At 40.6% G+C, this 19,891-nt stretch overlaps 1 protein-coding gene across 13 annotated transcripts in view; it reads right to left on the bottom strand.

Moving 5' to 3' along the window:
* The window catches only part of foxj3 (forkhead box J3), a 163,125-nt gene that overhangs the window by 72,066 nt on the left and 71,168 nt on the right, over positions 1 to 19,891 (bottom strand). For all 13 annotated transcript variants that reach the window (XM_072586621.1, XM_072586625.1, XM_072586626.1 and 10 more), the window contains one exon: positions 5,025 to 5,479. In XM_072586621.1, the coding sequence (XP_072442722.1) occupies positions 5,025 to 5,342 (318 nt within the window). In that variant the 5' untranslated portion in view covers positions 5,343 to 5,479. The remainder of the gene's footprint in view (positions 1 to 5,024; positions 5,480 to 19,891) is intronic.

Raw genomic sequence — 19,891 nt, 5'->3', positions numbered from 1 at the left:
ACTCCCTGCAGATTAAAAAAAATTTACACCAAATCTTGACATTAAGGAAATGATCTAAATTACAGTGTTTCTGGAAATGATCAGATCACTGCATTGTCTTGAGTGCCTTGTGACTGTGAGGGTGTGGCTGGGGGTTGTCTTATGGGCATTACTGACTGTGTTATATGATTTTGTATTAAAAGGAGAAATGTTTTCTTGCTCAGAGAGCTTCTCTTGACATGCTTCGCAAGCATTGGGAAGACTATTAAGTGATCCTCCAATGCTGGTACTTGCTTAATAAATTTTGTTCACAGAAGTTGGTGTGTTGCAGTTGCATGAAGTGTGTAAGAATCTCAAGAACTAACAAGCTTGCCAATTGGATACAAAATTGGTTTGATGGTTGGAGAAAGGGTGGTGATGGAAGGTTGTTTTTTTCGACTAGAAGTCTGTAACCAGCAGTGCTTCAACAGGGATAGATGCTGGATCCACTGTTGTCTGCATTTATATAAACAACTTAGAGATTTCAGAGGGATGGTTAGTAGGTTTGTGGATGACACCAAAACTGGTGACACAGTGGACAGTGAAGAAGGTTATCAAAGATTACAAAGGGACCTTGATCTACTGCACTAATGGGCTGAGGAGTGGCAGGTGGAGTTTAACTTGAACAAACATGAGGTATTGCATGTTAGGAAGTTAAAACAGGGAAAAGACTTATACTCTTAATGGTAGTGCCTTATATAGTGTTGTCAAACAGAAAGGCCTAAGGTTCAGGTACATAATTCGATGGAAGCTGTGACACAGGTGAATAGGTGGGTAAGGTGGTGTTTGGCACACTTGTCTTCATTGATCAGACCATTGATTTAAGGAGTTGAGACATCATGTAGAGGTTGCACAGATCGCATGGGGAAAGGCTGAGGCACTTGGGGCTGTTTTCATTGGAGAAAAGAAGGTTTCGGGGTGACTTGATAGAGGTGTACAAGATGATTAGGGATTTAGATAGGGTTGACCATGAGAACCTTTTTCCATGTATGGAGTCAGCTATTACGAGGGGGCATAGCTTTAAATTAAGGGGTGGTAGGTATAGGACAGATGTTAGGGGTAGATTCTTTACTCAGCAAGTCGTGAGTTCATGGAATGCCCTGCCAGTAGCAGTGCTGGACTCTCCCTCTTTCTGGGCATTTAAACGGGCATTGGATAGGCATATGGAGGATAGTGGGCTAGTGTAGGTTAGGTGGGCTTGTGTGCATTTGCAACATCGAGGGCCAAAGGGCCTGTACTGCGCTGTATTTTTCTATGTTCTATGTTCTAGAATGCTGGTGGGGCCACTTTTGGAGTACTGTGTTCAAAACTGGCCACCCTGATCATTAAATTGAAGCAGGTTCACAAGAGATTTGCAAGCAAGTTGCTGGGACTGGACAGCTTGCATTATAAGGAGAGGGCAGATACGCTGGGTCATTTTTTCCACTGGAATGTCGGAGGTTCGAGGGTTGACTTTTTAAAATCATGAGGGGCATAGACAAGGTGAATAGCAAAGGTTTTATCCCCCAGGGTGGGAGAGCTCAAAACTGAAGGACATATTTTTAAGGAGAGAGGAGAAAGATTATAAAGAACCTAGTGGATCTTTTTAACACAGACAGTGGTTTGTATATGGAATGAACTGCCATAGAAAGTGGTAGCTGCAGGTGCAGTTACAACATTTAAAAGACAGGTGGATAGGTATCGGATTAGGAAAAGTTTAGAGGGATTGGAAGCAAATGCACACAAGTGGGATGAGTTTAGTTTGGGAAACTTGGTTGGCATGGATGAGTTGGACCAAAGGTCTGTTTCTGGGTTGTATGACTCTATAACCAATCACAAGTGTTAGTCTGACATTATTAATGACAACTATGAATCTCACCTAGCAGAACAATATTGTTTTGTTAAGCTTTTACTTAAAACATCCAATTTTGAGCTCTCCTAAAAGTGAGACTGTTGAGGAGTATAATTTCAAAAGTATAATTAGCCTTCCTATATATAACCAAAGAGACCAACAACTGTTTTGAGAGTTGAGAAACAGCAGTCTTCCTTAAAAGAATCACATAAGCTAGCCTCTTTATCCTGTTCTCATTGCAATGGAGTCCTAAAGGGCCACAATTATTTACAGTACATATGAATGGCTTGGATGACAAGTGAATGTATTATTATCACATCAGGAGAGGCTGAATCGTCTGGGACTTTTTTCACAGGAGTGTACAAGGTTGAGGATAGACCATTTGGAGGTTTATAAAATCATGAGGGGTAAGGTAAGATAAGATGAATGGCAGATATCTTTTCCCTCGGGTTGGTGATTTCAAGACTAGGGGGCAGATTTTTAAGGTGAAAGGAAAAAGATGTCAAAAAAGACATGATGGGCAACTTTTGTTTCCTTAGATGGAGCAGCTCACATCTAGAGTAAATCGGAAATGTGGGTACAGTTTCAACATTTAAAAGCCATTTGGATAAGTATATGGATAAGAGCAGATTTGGAGGGATTATGGGCCAAATGCAGGCAGGTGGGACTAGTTTAATTTGGGATTATGGTTGGCATGGACTGATTGGTCTGAAGGGTCTGTTTCTATGCTACATGACTATCACTATCTATCACTCTTTACTGAATAAGTTAAAGATACATAATTTTACAGTTCAAACTTCAACTTCAAACAATATGGATCTTCCAGACATCACTAATACTGTAGCCAGAATAATTAATTCTAAAATAACTACTGTATGCACTGAGCATCACATGAAATGATACTGGACATTGTAACCACTCTACAATATTTTATTACATTAAAAGACTGAAACTGCACTAAACTTTAACGCAAAGCCAAACTTAAAATTAACTAATTACTTAATATGCATGAACCAAAGACTGACCCTGATAGGACCAGTTGGAAGGAAATACAAAATATTTCAGCAGCATGCTAAATCAGTGCAGACTCTGGATAAGCATGTCCCAATAGAAGATTTGGAACATGAATTATCAGTATCAAACTATCAAGTATCACTGCACTGTAATCACATCTAAGCAGCAGTAAAAGTGAAATTTTTATTGCAAGGCAGCAAACCTGGAAGATGTGTCCAGTAATCACTACTTTTCTGCAAGGTGGTAACCTTGTAAGATACACACTCAGCCACCCATTAAACTGCATGCAAGAATCAAAGATGGATCACAATTTCTAAACAATTTAAATAAAATAGAAGATAACAGAGCCATGAAAGACTAACAAACATATAAATACTCACTGATTTCGAACCAACATTAGAATGATTCTGTAAAGACTCAGCAGACATCACAATATAGACTTGTTCGAATTGCGATCATTTTTAATAACCAGGAATATTTCTAAGTCTAGATACATGGCGTCAAATTTTGACACAACACTCCTGCCTCTGCTTATTAATGTGTTTGAGAACTACATATTTCAGGACAAAAAGCTATTAATATGGCTGCTGCTTTAGCTGCTTTATCTTGCAAGTTATGAGATGGGACAAAATACATAGAAAAACCTTTGTACTTGGGGACAGACAACGCAGTTGCCATCCAGACAGTCACAAGCAGAAACTCAAAAAGAAATGGTTATCCAGAGTGGAAAACATTTAAGAGTTAAATCATAATACTTATACTTTGCAATTAATGATTAGCAATAAACTAAATATAATTGTTGACAATTTATTAGGAGGTAAAAAAACACTCTTTGAGAGAGTGTGGAGATTGCAAATGAAAACAGGATCAGATGTCTGAAATTAGTAGTAAAATGACAATAACATGTGGAGGGGAGCTGTTTTTAGACAAAAATTCGAGAGAATATCATCTAAAAAGGAACTGAGCAACTGAAGATAATGCTCAATATCAAAGACTTTAATCCTTTCATTCAAATACATGCAAGTTTGTTGGTCAACTCTAATACTCAGATCTTTCACTGAATAAACCTTTCTAGACCTTTCAACTGTGTCTCTTTAACCAACTTTCAGTTACCCTTCCCAATGTTTCAGCTTTTTGATCAATTTTTGTCAGATTATCCTCCTTTAGAAGAGTCTTGGGCCTCTACTTAAGTGCAAGCTGATTCCATTTTCATAATATCCACAATTAAAACTTTCCTCACTAAATCATTTTGCTAAACATTTCCTTTCTTTAAACTCTTGTGCACACAAGGATAGTGAAGTAAATAAGCCTCAATACTGGTCAATCCTCAGAACTTTGTTTGGGGAGGCAAGTCCAATTTTCTCCACTTTGATGGCAAATTGCTGGAATATTATTGCACTGAGCACCACCAGCGACTTATCCAGGTGACATCATCAGAAGTCAGCATGCACATTTATTAACTCTGATTAAAGCCAATGACTAGCAAGGAGTACAAAAAAAATGATGCCTATCCTCCATTCATTCATGATCAATTTCTGTTTGGATAGAAAACATAACAGGAACCCTGACTAAGTTACCTCCCGTTCTCTGTGACAGCCTTGGATAAAGGGTAGTAATTCTTCCTTTCATTCTCTAAAGTCATAGATCAAGACATATTCCCGAGGCTTAAACAAAATCTAGGTTGACATTGCATATTATACTAAGGGCGTAATGCACTGTAGACTGACACTCGGTTGAAATGGCACCCACACCACCCGCAGCCTCAGAAAGAGCTATTCAAAAAGGAAAGGATAACCCTCAACCCTGACATGTGTTTTCCCCCCTCAATCGATTCCTTAAAACATACTATTTCACTGTTTATCTCATTGGTCTTTATGGGATGCTTGCGCATACATTGATATACCATAGACACAGTGCCCCAATGACTAATTTTAAATATACATGACAGGGTGTGAAGGGCACCCTAAAGACATAAAAGGTTTTCTGTATTTCAAGTCCTCTTTTTCACTAGCTCAATGCAGTTTTATTGCAGATGACGGCTTTGCCCAGCGGAACATTAGAGGTGCTCTTTGCATTGTCTCAACAGTATGCAGTTGAAATTCTAAACTACAATGGTTTCGCTAAGCAGTACCAGCAATGCAGTTTTCTTCCAGTATCTTACCTTCCAGCCACTGCCAGCTTCTCTATAATACGGAAAGTTGTCACATATCCACTGATAAATCTCACTGAGCGTCATCTTCTTTTTCGGAGAGCTGTTGATAGCAAACGTAATGAGGCTGGCATAACTGTATGGTGGTTTCCCATCTTTGTTTTGTGCATCCTGGTCCAGGGTAGTGTTTGGGTCCAGAAGTGGGGTTTTCTTTGCAATCCCACCACCAGCCACATTCTGGGCAGCATCTGCTTTCTGAATGGCTGCCCTCATTGTCAACTGTGGCAGCCAATCCATGGACGTCAGGCTGCTCTCCAGCTCTGACGTCATTGTGTTCAATCACTCCTCCACCAGGTATCAATAAAGTTTGTAATCCACACAAAAGTTGTTTCACTCCCAAAAGATAAGCCACACTGCAGGAAATTCCTAGTCACTTGATTCACTTGATTGGAGGAAGTGGGCTTATTCTAAAAGAAATTAAAAAGGTTACAATTAACCTCAGAAAATGCATGAGAATAGTTTACTCCATCAAATCAAATCAAAATTCACTGTGTTAAACCTCTCCATACACCCATAAGAAATACAAGCAATATTAGTCTGCTCCACCATTCAATCAAGGCTGACTTGTTTCTCATCCCCATTCTCCTGCCTTCTCCTTGCAACCTTTTACCCTTTACTCACCAATCCCCATGTCTGCATGTGTTTCCTCTGGGTGCTCCAGTTTCCTCCCACAATCCAAAGCTGTGCAGGTTAGGTAAATTGTTCATGCTAAAATTGCCCATAGTGCTCAGCGAGATTTAGTTCGGTATATTAGTAAATATAGAGTAGTAGGGGAATGGGTCTGGGTGGGTAACTCTTTGGAGGTCGGTGTGGACATTTAGGGCCGAATGGCCAGTTTCCACACTAAGGATTCTATGATTCTATAATAGGTCATCACCGTCTTAAATGCAGTCAATGACTTGGCCTCTATAGCCTTCTGTCTCAAAATGTTCCACAGATTCACTACCGTCTGGCTGAAAAAGCTCATAATCTCAGTTCTAAAGAGCACCCCCTTCACTCTGATGCTAACCCTCGGGTCCTAGTTTCTCCTAATGGAGACATCTTCTCCACACCCACTCTATCCAGGCCTCTCAGCATTCTGCAAATTTCAGTGGGGTCCCCCCTCATTCTTTTAAACACCATTCAGTACATAATCCTCAACCGCTCCTCATGTAACAAGTCCTTAATTTCCAGGATTATTCTGGTGAACCCTCCAAGGCCAGCACATCCTTCCTTAGAGTCCTTATTTAGTCTGGCCTACATGAGAGTCCTGACTTACAGCAATGTAGTTGAGTCTTAGCTGTCCCCTGAGTAATTAGGAATGGTCAATAAATGCTGGCCTAGCCTGTGATGCCCACCTCCTAAGAAAGAAAACAACAAAACAGGGCCTATAACTGTGAATCATTTCACCAATCTCCCCCACTGTGAATAAATCATCTTGGTAATAGAATTGTCAAATCTAAATAACTTGCCAACAGTTTTTGTGTTGCCAGTGGATTTAATATATTAACATCACATTCTATAGAATAAAATAATTATATTTGTAACATGCTGTCCACTGTGGAAAATAATATATATATTATAACTCAACCCAGAAACTGCCTGAACAAGCGGTCAACACCTTATCCATTTGCACTTGAACCTCAAAACGTCTCCTCCAAACAAACTGGAGGCAACAAAATTTAAAATTGTAAAATGACATTTTTTTCCATCTCATCTAGCCATTCCATTTATTTCGTGAATTTTTGTTCTGTCTTATTAAGCCGTATTCTACCATAACCATTAAATTAATTATCAGCTGCAAACTTCTTGTTTTAACTGGCACCTTATGAACCAGCACTTTTGATAAACCGGCAAAAGTTATATACCTCAAATACGGCAAAGTTTACTGTATTATCACGATCTCTGCAATGTCCAAGTAGTCAGTTGAGGGTGCGAGTAAGTAGGCTCGCTACCATTTAGTTTTACCTAAGGCAAAGTTGCATTATTATGATTTAAGTGATTCATGTTGCAAATAATGTATAATGTTACAATTACTTTTATATTGATTATATAAACCTCTTGATGAAACGGGATATTTGATGAATGGCACTTTCTTGGCCCCATAGGGGCAATGAATAAAAGGTATGCTATTATCAGTCAGGCTGGTGATCTATAGAACCATACACTTGCTTCCACAGCTGATCCTTGCATTTTACCTTCTGCAATAAACCTCTCAACTGCTTGGTTTTGTCATGTCCACTCTGGCCAACTTTGGGCTGGATCTATCCTTTTCCTTTGAGCCCTCACGTATCTAAAATGTGGGGAAGCCCTAGCAGGCCAACTCAGGTGAAAAACCATGAAAATCCAACTTTTAGGCTAAATGAGAGATTTACACCAAAGCAGCTGTTCTGTAAAAAAGTACGCAATATTTTGTTTCCAATAATCAACATTCACCAGTTAAGAATTTTCTATTGCTCAAAATTTGTAAAAATGTCACCTTCCACAGGATCTGCACAGTTGTTCGCCAAATTGATTTTTTGAGTGTGTGAATCATTTCATATTGTTAAATGATGAGATTTAATATGCGAAAGAATTTGTAGTCTGTCATAACAAGCAGATATACAAAGGGAGGCAGTTACTAAACCAAGTAGGAACAGTCAAGGAAATACCAACAAGTAGCATAAGAAAAATCCACAAATGACAAAAACATATCAGAAAGGGAGAAACGTCAGGATATTAAAAGCTGCAGAAAAGTAACAATGCCCGTTTGCACTGTCAATGTCCCCCAAGTTAAAAACTGTAGCAGTCTTGCTGGCAGTAACCTAGTGATCTTAAGAAAAGTGTTTTACGAGGTAACTGCAACTAATGTTGAGAGGAGGTTTTTCAAATAAGAGTCACTTAAGGAAGCGTGTTCAAAACGGTGGAATGGAAATAAATGAAGTCCATGCCACCAAAGACAGTGCAGGGCAGGAAAAACACAACAGAACCTCAAACCAGAATTTGTGGATCTGTCCTTTTATTAGATTAGATTAGATTAGATTACTTACAGTGTGGAAACAGGCCCTTCGGCCCAACAAGTCCACACCGCACCCGCCGAAGCGCAACCCACCCATACCCCTAACCTACACTACGGGCAATTTAGCATGGCCAATTCACCTGACCTGCACATCTTTGGATTGTGGGAGGAAACCGGAGCACCCGGAGGGAGCACCCGGAGGAAACCCACGCAGACACGGGGAGAACGTGCAAACTCCACACAGAGTCGCCAGAGGCCGGAATTGAACCCGGATCTCTGGCGCTGTGAGGCAGCAGTGCTAACCACTGTGCCACCGTGCCCTCACGTATTGAAAATGTGGGGAAGCCCTGGCAGGCCAACTCAGGTGAAAAATCATGAAAATTTGCAAATTGGAACTGTAATTTTGATTTCCTATCTTAGAGAAATGAATGCATCAGATTTCACAAGAACAGGAAAACAGGGAAACTGGATTTCGAGTGAACAAGATACAAGGGCAAAGTTTCAGATAAGCCATTGCTTATGCAGGATGTAATTTAAAGGTCAGTAAAGAATGACTGAATTCAAACCTCAAGCTGATGAAAGTTTACACTGTACAGAGAAGTTAAGTCAAGTTACATTTTACTTGGTCCATATAAAATTTGTACACACTTTATACTTCAGTAAGTTTCTACTTAAAACACTGATATTATGACATATAATATTTAAATTTTTAAAAATGCTTCCACCTAAGTGACAAAGCAGCAGAGCAAGGTTTGGCCACAACTGCTGTAATTTATTTCAAGAGCATGCTGTTGCACAACCAATGGGGGGTTAAGTTCAGAGGAGGGAATGCCCATTTCAACTAGTCAACACATGTTACACATTCAAATTCTTGGTCATGTTCTGGTTGATTCCTGTTATTTTTGGAGTCATATCAAAACAAGTTATAACAAAAGGTACATTTAAAATTGTGGTGCATCATACATATGTGCTTTTAAATCCAGGGTGAATCGTCCTACTTAATAATAACAGATCGCTTGAATAAGCTTCTGTGCAGTACAAAGTGCTTTTGAAAACAAAAATCCAGCTCCTGGGACCACAAGCAAATAGAAACAGAATATACTCTGGGTGGAGACTTCCACGTCCATCACTAAGAGTGGTTTGGTACCACCGCTTTTGGCCAAGCCTTGAAAGACATTTCTATCAGGGGGATGGGGAGGGGGAAGGGATAATGGGGGGGGGGGGGGAGGAGGAGGGATAATGGGGGGGAAAATGGAGGGGGGAGATAATGGGGGAGGGATAATGGGGGAGGGGGAAGGGAGATAATGGGGGGGTGAAATGAGGAAGCTATCGAAATCCACGTTTATCCCATGTGGTTGCAGGGTCCCAAGGCGGACTATGAGGTGTTCCTCCTCTAGACGTCAGGTGTTAACAGTTTGGCGGTGGAGGCGGCCCAAAACCTGCATGGACCGGAAGGGGGAGTTAAAGTGTTCAGCCACAGAACGGTGGGGTTGGTGAATGCGGGTGTCCCAGAGACGCGCTCTCAAACGATCTGCAAGGTGCCCTGTCTCCCCAATGCAGAGGGGACCACACCAGGTGCAACTGATGCAGTAGACAACATTGGTAGAGGTACAGGTAAATTTCTGACAGATGTGGAAGGATCTCTTGGGGCCTTGGATGGGGGTGAGGGGAGTGGTGTGGGCGCAGGCTTTGCACTTCCTGCGGTGGCAGGGAAAGGCGCCAGGAGTGGGTTGTGGGCTGATGGGGGGTGTGGACCTGATGAGGGAGTCGTGGAGGGAATGGTCTTTTCAGAACGCAGATAGGGGTGGGGAGGGAAATATATCTCGTTGGCGGGGTCTGTTTGGAGGTGGCGGAAGTGACGGAGGATGATGCTTTGTATGCAGAGAGTGGTGGGGAGGAAGGTGATGATCACGGGGGTGCTGTCCTTATTGCGTTGGGACACCTTCTTGCAGGTCGTTTCAGAGAACATCTCTGGGACACCCACATCCACCAACCCCACCACCCTGTGGCTGAACACTTCAACTTCCCCTCCTACTCAGTCAAGGGCATGCAGGTCTTGGCCTCTTCCACTGCCATCAGTAAAGATAAAAGTCATAGAGATGTACAGCACGGAAACAGACCCTTCAGTCCAACTTGACCATGCCGACCAGATATCCTCAATTAATCTAGTCATATTTGCCACCTCTTGGCCCACATTCCTCTAAACCCTTCGTATTCATGTACCCACCCAGATGCCTTTTAAATGGTGTAATAGTACCAGCCTCTACCACTTCCTCTGGCAACTCATTCCATACACACACCACCCTCTGCATGAAAACGTTGCTTCTTAGGTCCCTTTTAAAATTTTCCTCTCTCATCATAAACCTATGTCCTCCAGTTCTGCACCCCCCCACCGCAGGGAAAAGACCTTATCCGTTTACCCTATCTATGCCCCGATGATTTTATAAATCTCTGTAATGTCACCCCTCAGCCTTCAATGCTCCGGGGAAAACAGCCCCAGCCTATTCAGCCTCTCCCTACAGCTCAAATCCTCCAATCCTGGAAATATCCTTGAAAGCCCTTTCTGAACCCTTTCTAGTTCCCTTCCTATAGCAGCGACCCCAGAATTGCACGCAATATTCCAAAAGTAGCCTAACCAAGGGCCTGTGCAGGCACAACATGACCTCTCAACCTCCATACTCAATGCTCTGACGAAAAAAAAAATGAAAGTACAATAAATGTCTTGTTCACTATCCTATCTATCTGCAACTCCACTTTCAAGGAACTATGAACCTGAACTCCAAGGTCTCTTTGTTCAGCAATACTCACCATGACCTTACCATTAAGCGTGTAAGTCCTACCCTGATTAGCCTTGCCAAAATGCAGCACCTCAAATTTATCTACATTAAACTCTATCTGCCATTCCTCAGCCCATTGGCCCATCTGATCAAGATTCTACTTTAGTGTGAGGTAACCTTCTTCACTATCCACTGCACCTCCAATTTTGGTGTCATCTGCAAACTTAGGCTGAAGAATTTTCAACTATTATCAGTCAGAAGTGCTGGTGGATGAATCCTTCTCAGCTTCCTCCCAGAAGTCCGCAAACATTGTAAATGTCAGTTTGCAATCAAGTTAATTCACTTGTGAAAAAGTTACAGTAATAGCAGTGAAGTTTTGTGTTGCAGACATAGCTGTGCCCCCCCCACAACCAAGCTGTTCCATTTCAGCTACAACACTGGCATCTAGCTGATATGAAAAATTACATGCTACTCTATATCCTGCTCAATTACCACTTTATCAATTTTCTCAATCAAGTGATGGAAGGTGTTGTAGACAGGGTTATCAAATCGTATTAATGCTCAGCTCCTGATCTTGTTATAACTTTGGCTGCGATAGGCATAAAGGACCACTCTTGAGAAGACAGTATTTGCAAAAGTGTGGCACCAAGGAGTCATGGCAAAACTGGAACAAAGAACGTTGATGTGGCAACATTCAAAACCACAGAAGTGCTGGGTAAATAACATCTGAATAACATTCAATGGCATGATTCCCTAATAAAACCATTCCGGGAGTTATCACTGACCAGAAATTGAATTAGAGCAGCCATTTAAATACTATGACTACAAGAGGTCAGAGGCTGAAAGTTCTGAGGCAAATAACTTCTAACTCCCCAGAGTCTTCCAACATCTACAACGCACCTGTGAGGAATATTATGGAACACATTCCATAGCCTGGATGAATGCAGTTCCAGCAACACAAATTCAACGTCATCCAGGACAATGCAACCCACCTATCATCAGTGCACAATGGTAACAACATGTGCCATCTACAAGATGCAATGCAGCAAATTACCAAGTCTCCTTTTTCAGCACCTTCTAAATATACAAATCAATATCACCTAGAAGATCAAGGGCAGCAGATTCATGGAAATACAATCACTTGCAAGTTTCCACACAAGCAGTGTTGATTTGAAGCATTTCACTATTCCTCCAATATCCTAACTCCTGTCCAGAAGCACTATGAGTGTATATGCCCGGATGAAGTGCAGCATTTGAAGGTGGCAACTCAGCAACACCTTCTCAAATGCAACTAAGATGGGCAAAAAAAAAGCCTTGCCAATAATAGCCACAGCTCACCAAATAATAAACTGAACCTCCAAATTTTCCTGCCACAAGAAACATTCCTTTTAAAAAAAGTATTATTTCAAATGAAAATCACATCACGATTTTTTTGGGACAGGAATGGAGAAAACAAATCGGGAGATTGAGTTTTCATTGTTGTTCAGATGCCCGACAGAGTATGGCATTTGACATTTTCCTTCCTAGTTCCCACACCAATCAGTCTCAGACAGTCAATCTGTACTGTGGAGCCACATCTTGTAGAAACAGTTCTCCAGTCATTCCAAGGAGATTCCAACTTATGTAGGAGATGCTTTCCAATCAACTTGAACTACAAGCTGAATTAGTATTAAAAATTAAACAGTCAACATCTAATCTATGATGGTATCTTTTTACTAATATAGGAGAAATAAACTTAACAGGCAGGTTCACAAAGCTGACCCAAAAACAGGGATATAGTTCTTTTTTTTAAAAAAAACTTGCAGATGTGTGGTTCTGTACCCATGATACTTGCATAAATTTTGTTTCACTCTCTACAGATGCTGCCAGAGCTGCAGAGTTTCCCTATAATTCTGTGCTTCAGATTTTCAAGATTCATAGTATTTTGCTTTCATCTGTCATATTGGAAACTAAACTTGTTGAACTTAACCAGGTATAGCGATTTTCAAGATCATTTAGAAATGAGGGGACAGAAGAAAAAGAAAGTCTGTGTACTTTTCTTGATCCCGACAGATTTTAGTTTTCACAAACCTTATCCCTGTCCATTCTCTGTAATCTGGAAGTGCTCAAAGCCTAGAGCTCCAATAACAGATTGCAATTCGGGTTACACCCGAAACATTCGATTTTCCCACCTCCTGACGCTACTGGGTTTGCGGTGTTCTCCCAGCCTCCTGCTTGTCTACTCTGCATTCCACTTTGGCCAATACTGTACAACAATTTCATTAGCATATAAATGTAAAAGAGGGAAGCACACAAACAAAGATTGAGTGACAAGACAGCTCAATAGGTGATTTTTGAACATTAGTCAAAGATTTAAACAAGGTGAATTTCATCTTCCCTAGGAAAATGGATGGGTGTGACAACCAGGTTAGATAACGTAGACTGACTTACATTTCAACATAAATTGTTCACTTGACAAGGATCACACCTTCAGCACACAATAAAACGGCAAGATTCCTACAAACTTGGATTTTGAAATCTAATTATTCAAAGCCACCTATTTTCACACAGATAATTTAAACATCATTACATGTAAGGTTTTTTTTGGTAAAACCACCTCAATTTGTACATGGTGTAACTTCTCACACGGGAATTAATAACAAAGTGCAAATCAAAAGTAAGTGAAATAAGGGTAGTGCTAGATTTTAACACACTATTTTTCAAAAATTACATCCTCAAGGCTCAGGGTTAGATAGTTAAGTATTCCATTACACTCCAACCCCACCCACTGAAAAGATGCATAATTGAGTTTTCTCAGACATAACTGGTATTTCCACTAGAACTGCTTTTTCCATTATGCAAATTCTCAACACAGATAACATCTGCAGAGAAACAGATTTCAATTAACTTTTCAGGTATAAAAACTCTTGGGCGCATGGGGTTCAATCTTTGGGATTGAAATTTTGACTGTCTGTCTTTCTCTAATGCAATGCAGTATTTCCAGCTTTTCCTTTGCTGCACAGTGTCATTATTTACATCAACAATACAGAAAGAGACCCTTAGCTTAATGAGTCTGGATAAAACAACCAAACTGTTATAATTACATCTTCCAGCACTTGGCCTTGGTTTCACAAATGCACAGCTAAATACTTCTTATATGTTGATGGTTTCTGTTTTTACCATCCTCACAGGCACTGAGCTCTCATCCTCTTATTTTATTCCTCACATCCCCACTAAACTTGCTGTCCCTTACCTTGTCTTTGCCCACTGCTCACTAATCCCTACAAGGGGAAAAGTGCCATCTTGTCTACCATGCCCCTCATAATTTTACTCATCTCAATCATGTTCTCCCTCATTCTCCTTCACTCCAAGGAAAACAATCCATTCTATTCAATCTCTTTTCATTAACTCTCCAGACCAGGCAAAATCCTGGTAAAAGTCCTCTGCAACCACTGCAATACAATCACGTCCCTCCTAAATTGTGGGTTCCAGACCTGCGCTCACTACCTAGCTGTAGCCTAACTTTTAATATAACGGGCAATTTATTAAAAATAATTTATGACAGATATTTATAAAAAATGTTTCCAAATACAAGGTCATTTTCAACCTAAAAATCATCCTGCATTTTAAACAAGTTAAATGTATTCCATTAAGTATTACTGAGAAAACCTAAATCACTTCTCTAAAATGTTCAGCTTACTACATCCATATTCAGTCAAAAGCACTTCCAAAAAAATAATGACATATCTGCAGTGAATCTCTGCTCCGGAAAGCCAATAGATCTTTACTGTCCCAGTAAACCTTTCTTATATGAATGCAATTACTTTTGCCTTAACCAATCACTTTGGGAAGCATTTCAAGTGCAATTTATGAAAACTTTCTAATTTTAAAAAGCACGATTAAAACTACTCTAAACTTTTCTCAATTTTACTGTCAAGATTAGAGTGGTGCTGGAAAAGTACAGGTCAGGCAGCACCTGAGGAGCAGGAAAATCGACGTTTCGGGCAAAAGTCCTTCATCAGGAATGCGGCTGGGAGCCTCGGGGGGTTGGAGAGATAAATGGGAGGGAGTGGGGCTGGGCAGAAGGTAGCTGAGAACACAATAGGTAGATGGAGGTGGGCGTGAAGGTGATAGGTTGGAGAGGAGGATGGAATGGATAGGTGGGAAGGAAGATCAATAGATGGAACAAGTCATGAGGCAATGCTGAGCTGGAAGGTTGGAACTGGGATAAGGTGGGAGGAGGGGAAGCAAGGCAGATGGTGAAGTCCACATTGATGCCATGGGGTTGAAGGGTTCCGAGGCAGAAGATGAGGAGCTCTTCCTCCAGGCGGCCCAGGACCTGCATGTCCTTGGGCAGAGTGGGATGGGCAGTCGAAATGTTCGGCCACAGGGCGATGGGGCTGGAAAGCATTTCAAATGTAATTTATAAAAACTTTCTAATTTTAAAAAGCACGATTAAATCCACTGTAAACTTTGCTCAATTTTAGTGTCAAGATTAGAGTGGTGGTGGAAAAGTACAGCAGGTCAGACAACATCCGAGGAGCAGGAAAATCGACGTTTCAGGCAAAAGCCCTTCATCAGGAACGAGACTGGGAGCTTCGCGGGTGGAAAGATAAATTGGTGCAAGTGTTCCGGAGATGTTCTCTGAAGCACTCTGAGTAGGCAGACAGTCTCCCCAACGTAAAGGGAACCGCATCAGGAGCAACAGCTACAGTAAATGGAAATGCAGGTGAAACTTTGATGGAAGGTTCCTTTGGGCCCTGGGATGGAGGTCAGGTGGGGGGTGTGCAGGTTTTGCAATTCCTGCGGTTCCAGGGAAGGTGCCAGGAGGGGATGGTGGGCTGTTAGGGGACGTGGACCTGACAGGGTAGTCGCGGAGGGAACGGTCTTTACGGAAAGCAGAGAGGGGTGGGGAGAGAAGGATATCTCTGGTGATGGGGTCTGTTTGTAGGTGGCAGGAATGGTGGAAGATGATGCAATGTGGTTGGTGGGGTGGAAGGTGAGGACCAGGGGTTCTGTCCTTGTTGCAGTTGGAGGAGTGGTGTTCGAGGGCACAGGTGCGGGATATGGATAAGATGAGTTGGAGCGCATCTTCAACCATGTGGGAGGGGAAACTGCGGTATTTAAAGAAGGCGGCCACCTGGTATGTTCTGTGGTAAAACTGATCCTCCTGGGAGCAGATGAGGCGGAGGCAGAGGAATTGGGAAAAGGGGGTAGCATTTTTGCAGGAGGCAGGGTAGGAGGAGGTGCTTAATTTTATTCTACTCTAAACTGATAACAATAGTCATAGCACTTAAGCCTCTCCACAGAACTACAGTTTTCCATTCATGGCATCATGATACTGAACTTAAACTACAATGGAGGTGCTCAAAATCCACACATTATTGTGGTCCAACCAATTTCCTACGTAGTCTACCTACATGCTCTCAGGCACATGCCAAATATCCTGTAGCATTATTTTGACAGAGAGCAGGAAGTTCTCCATGTCTTGGCTACTATTTATCCCTCAAACAACATTACAAAGACAAATCTGATAATTATCACACTGCTGTAGACACTTTCTCTGTGCAAATCAGTTGCTGTACTTTTGTTAGTTGCACAGCTCTTTTGGCTGTCCAGTAATCATGTTAAATGTTACATAGCTGCAAATGTTTATCTTTTCCTTTCATGGTTTTATGACTGCCATATGGACTTTCAAGAATTTATGTATCATTAGCTTTAAGTCTCTCTATACACACTCATGTTCAATTGGTAACTTGGAGGTGAAAGTCCAGTTTCAAATCTGAAGAACAATCTGGGTTGGCATCCAATACTGAGAGAATACAGAGAGTGCCATAATCACAGAGATGCATCCTTCAAATGAAACATTAGACCAAGGCCCCACATTGTGTGGATATAAAAAGCCCAAGGCACTACTTTGAAGAGGAATAAGTGGGTTCTTCCCGTTACCCTGGCCAATATTTATTCCTCAAGATTACAAAAATAGATTAACTAATCATTATAATTTTCCTATTCATAGGAGCTTGGTTGCCACTTTTTTGAAATAAGTTAAAAGCAGTGATAATACTGCAAAAAGCACTTCATTAGATATAAAGTGGTTCTGGTGCATCCAATAGTTATTGAAGATTCTATATAAATACAGTCTTTATTTTTCATCCAAACTCTTCAAGATCTGCTTTATGATGACAAAGAGGCAGTGACAAGAATGGGGCTGCCAAGAGAAAGGGGGATAGGGAGTGTGAAGGAGAATGTAACGAAAGCAGAAAGGATTGATTCAAACAATGTGCAGCATCATATGTTGTGTCTAATTATAATTTCTATTAATACTTCATGATGCATATTTGGATAATGAAATAGAGATTGAGAAAAAAATGGGAGCTGATGCTCAGGAGCCCAGTGAGGAATCCAGCATATTCTTTAACTACTTATTCCTTGACAACGGTCAAAATAATCAACCCTCTGCTGTCCTGAACAGGTAAGAACATGCTGCAACAAGTTGAGATTCATTGGTAGTAGTTTCTGGTACAAAGAGTACTGGACATTATTAAGTCATCCAGAACATAACTAAGCAATAATGCAGTCCAGATTAGGACAATTGGAAAGACAAAAAATTCCCTTCTTCACTTATTTTGTGGCTGGTCACATCAGTCAGATTTTATATGGAAGCAGCAGCTATAAGAAGACACACTCTCCCTGATTACCAGAATTAGTAGTAATTTTAATATAAGCAATTTTTTTTCTCTCTATTTCAACCTGTTGGCTATAGCAGTCACCAGCTGCTACTTATACTTAGAAAGGGAAAATTCAACCTGCCAAAATTCTAAAAGGATACACTGATAAAAAAGGACTATCCTATTAAAATAGTCACAAGATATCCATAACAAAAATATTTCAATGGTTTGCTCTGCTCTGCTCAGTTCTCAAAGACATAAGCGCGATGGGTGCAGATTTAATGTCAAAGTAATTTATCCTCAAACACTTATCAATTTTATTCTCTGTTCCCAACTACAGATCACCACTGGTCAAAAAAAAGAACACAGTAGATTTGTCAACTTTCAGCCAAAGTGGGAAAGTGAGCACAGCAGATGTTGGAGATGAGAGTCAAAGAATGTGGCGTTGGAAAAGTACAGCTGATCAGGCAGCTTCTAAGGAGCAGAAGAATGCCCGAAACATAGATTCTCCTCTTCCTCAGATGCTGCCTGACCGGTTGTGTTTTTCCAGCACCATACTCTTCAACTTTCAGCCAAACCCAATCCAAATAAGAATGCAATACAAGAACTAATGATTTGGAGATGCTGGTATTGGATTGGGGTGTACAAAGTTAAAAATCACACAACACCACGTTATAGTCCAACAGGTTTATTTGGAAGCTCTAGCTTTTGTAGCGATGCTCCTTCAACCATCTATAACCTGGTGTTGTGTGACTTTTAACTCTGTACACAAGCTAAACTGAAGTGGGCAGTTCTCTCAATTTTACTCACTGTCATATATAGGAGGATCTTGTCTCTACGTGCCACAGGGGAAGAAAGGTAAAAGAGGCCAAAATATATGAGAGACATTTTATGACAACATCATTACACAAAAGGTATAAACTTTGACCTCCAGTTTGAGGCCTTAAATAGACAAAATCCATACTTTTCAAATAGTGTGCTGCATAGGTCAGAAGACAAGCAAAATCAAGTATTTCTATAGAACCTTTAAGTATTTTATGCATCTCAAAATGCTTTCCAAACCAATTAAAATTTTTGGTGCAGTCACAGTTAGAATTTAGGAATCAACTGAATTATTACAACTTATCATAGACAAATGCCAAATTATGATTTAAAGTCTAAGTCTTAGATCTTCAGATGCTGAGTATGCATGTATGCTTAATGAGGAATAGCAACTGAAAACAGAAAACATATAACTAGATACCTTGAAACCACAAATTACACTACTTTAGTCACTTCTCTCAATATCAACATGGGCTGAGATTGAGGCAATATAATACTTCTTCCTTGACCAACCTGGTCATTTATCACATATTAAATTTTTACAAGCACAGTTAAACTAATATCTTTAATGCTTAGTTATTGAATCAATCCCCCACGCAGATAGTAGGTTTTATACCTCTGGAATTGGAATTTAAACAGTTCACCATCTCTGTGCTGGCTTGAGAGGGGTAAATATTGTGAGGGACTAATCAGCTGAGATTAGACTCCTAATTCATAACAGACTTGGACTCACACTAAGAAAAAAACTGTTCTAAATTACTGACCGAGTAAGGCATATTGTCCAAATGGGGAAAGCACTAAAAGCAAAACAAACAAATTTGCTCTCTAAAATAGCTTCGAACTAATTATTTACTTTCTGGATGCACAACCGTTAGACCAAGGTTGCCCTCAAAAAAGGTTCTCACTCTCTCAGTTCCTCCCTACCCTCCACAACTGCTCTCAGTTCTCATGAGGGGTCATGAGAATTTTCAAGCCTCAAAAGGGGTCACTGTAGGAAAACATTTGGGAAGCAGCGCATTAAAGTTTAGTATTAGTGCACCCAAATTACAAAGGTAGAGTCCGAAAAACAGCAAATGATTGTGTTTTCTCGACCTAGTCATGAATATTGGTCAACATTTTTGGAAATTTCTGCAGTTTTCAAAGTATTTCCACAACATTCACGTAGGCTCTTCATTTTCTGCCTTGCTGGGAAGGCATATCAACAAAAGGATAGCAACTTTGAAAGTGCAACACTCCCTTAACTCTGCACTGATGTGTCAGTCTGCATTGTAATCAGGTCTACATGGCTCAAACAAATGATTTTGAGTCAAAGACAAAGCTGTCAAATTAAAGTAGGATAAAATTTATTCTGCATTTAATTCTACTATATCTGGCAGGAACTACTCAATGGTGGCACTGACACCACAAATGGAAGATGATTAATTCCCGACTACCTTGATGAACATTAAATTCACCAATAAAAGGCTTCTTGAATATTCCTTTCCCAATTTCAACCAGACCTTACACTTCAGTCAAATGTTCTCAAAGAAATGAAAGGCATTATCATAATTCATTTGTGGAATAAAACAAGAAAAAAATTCAACTTCTGGACAA

Source organism: Chiloscyllium punctatum, chromosome 16 (genome assembly GCF_047496795.1).
Source record: "Chiloscyllium punctatum isolate Juve2018m chromosome 16, sChiPun1.3, whole genome shotgun sequence".
NCBI lineage: Eukaryota > Metazoa > Chordata > Chondrichthyes > Orectolobiformes > Hemiscylliidae > Chiloscyllium > Chiloscyllium punctatum.
This window is presented reverse-complemented; position numbering and strand designations above follow the sequence as displayed.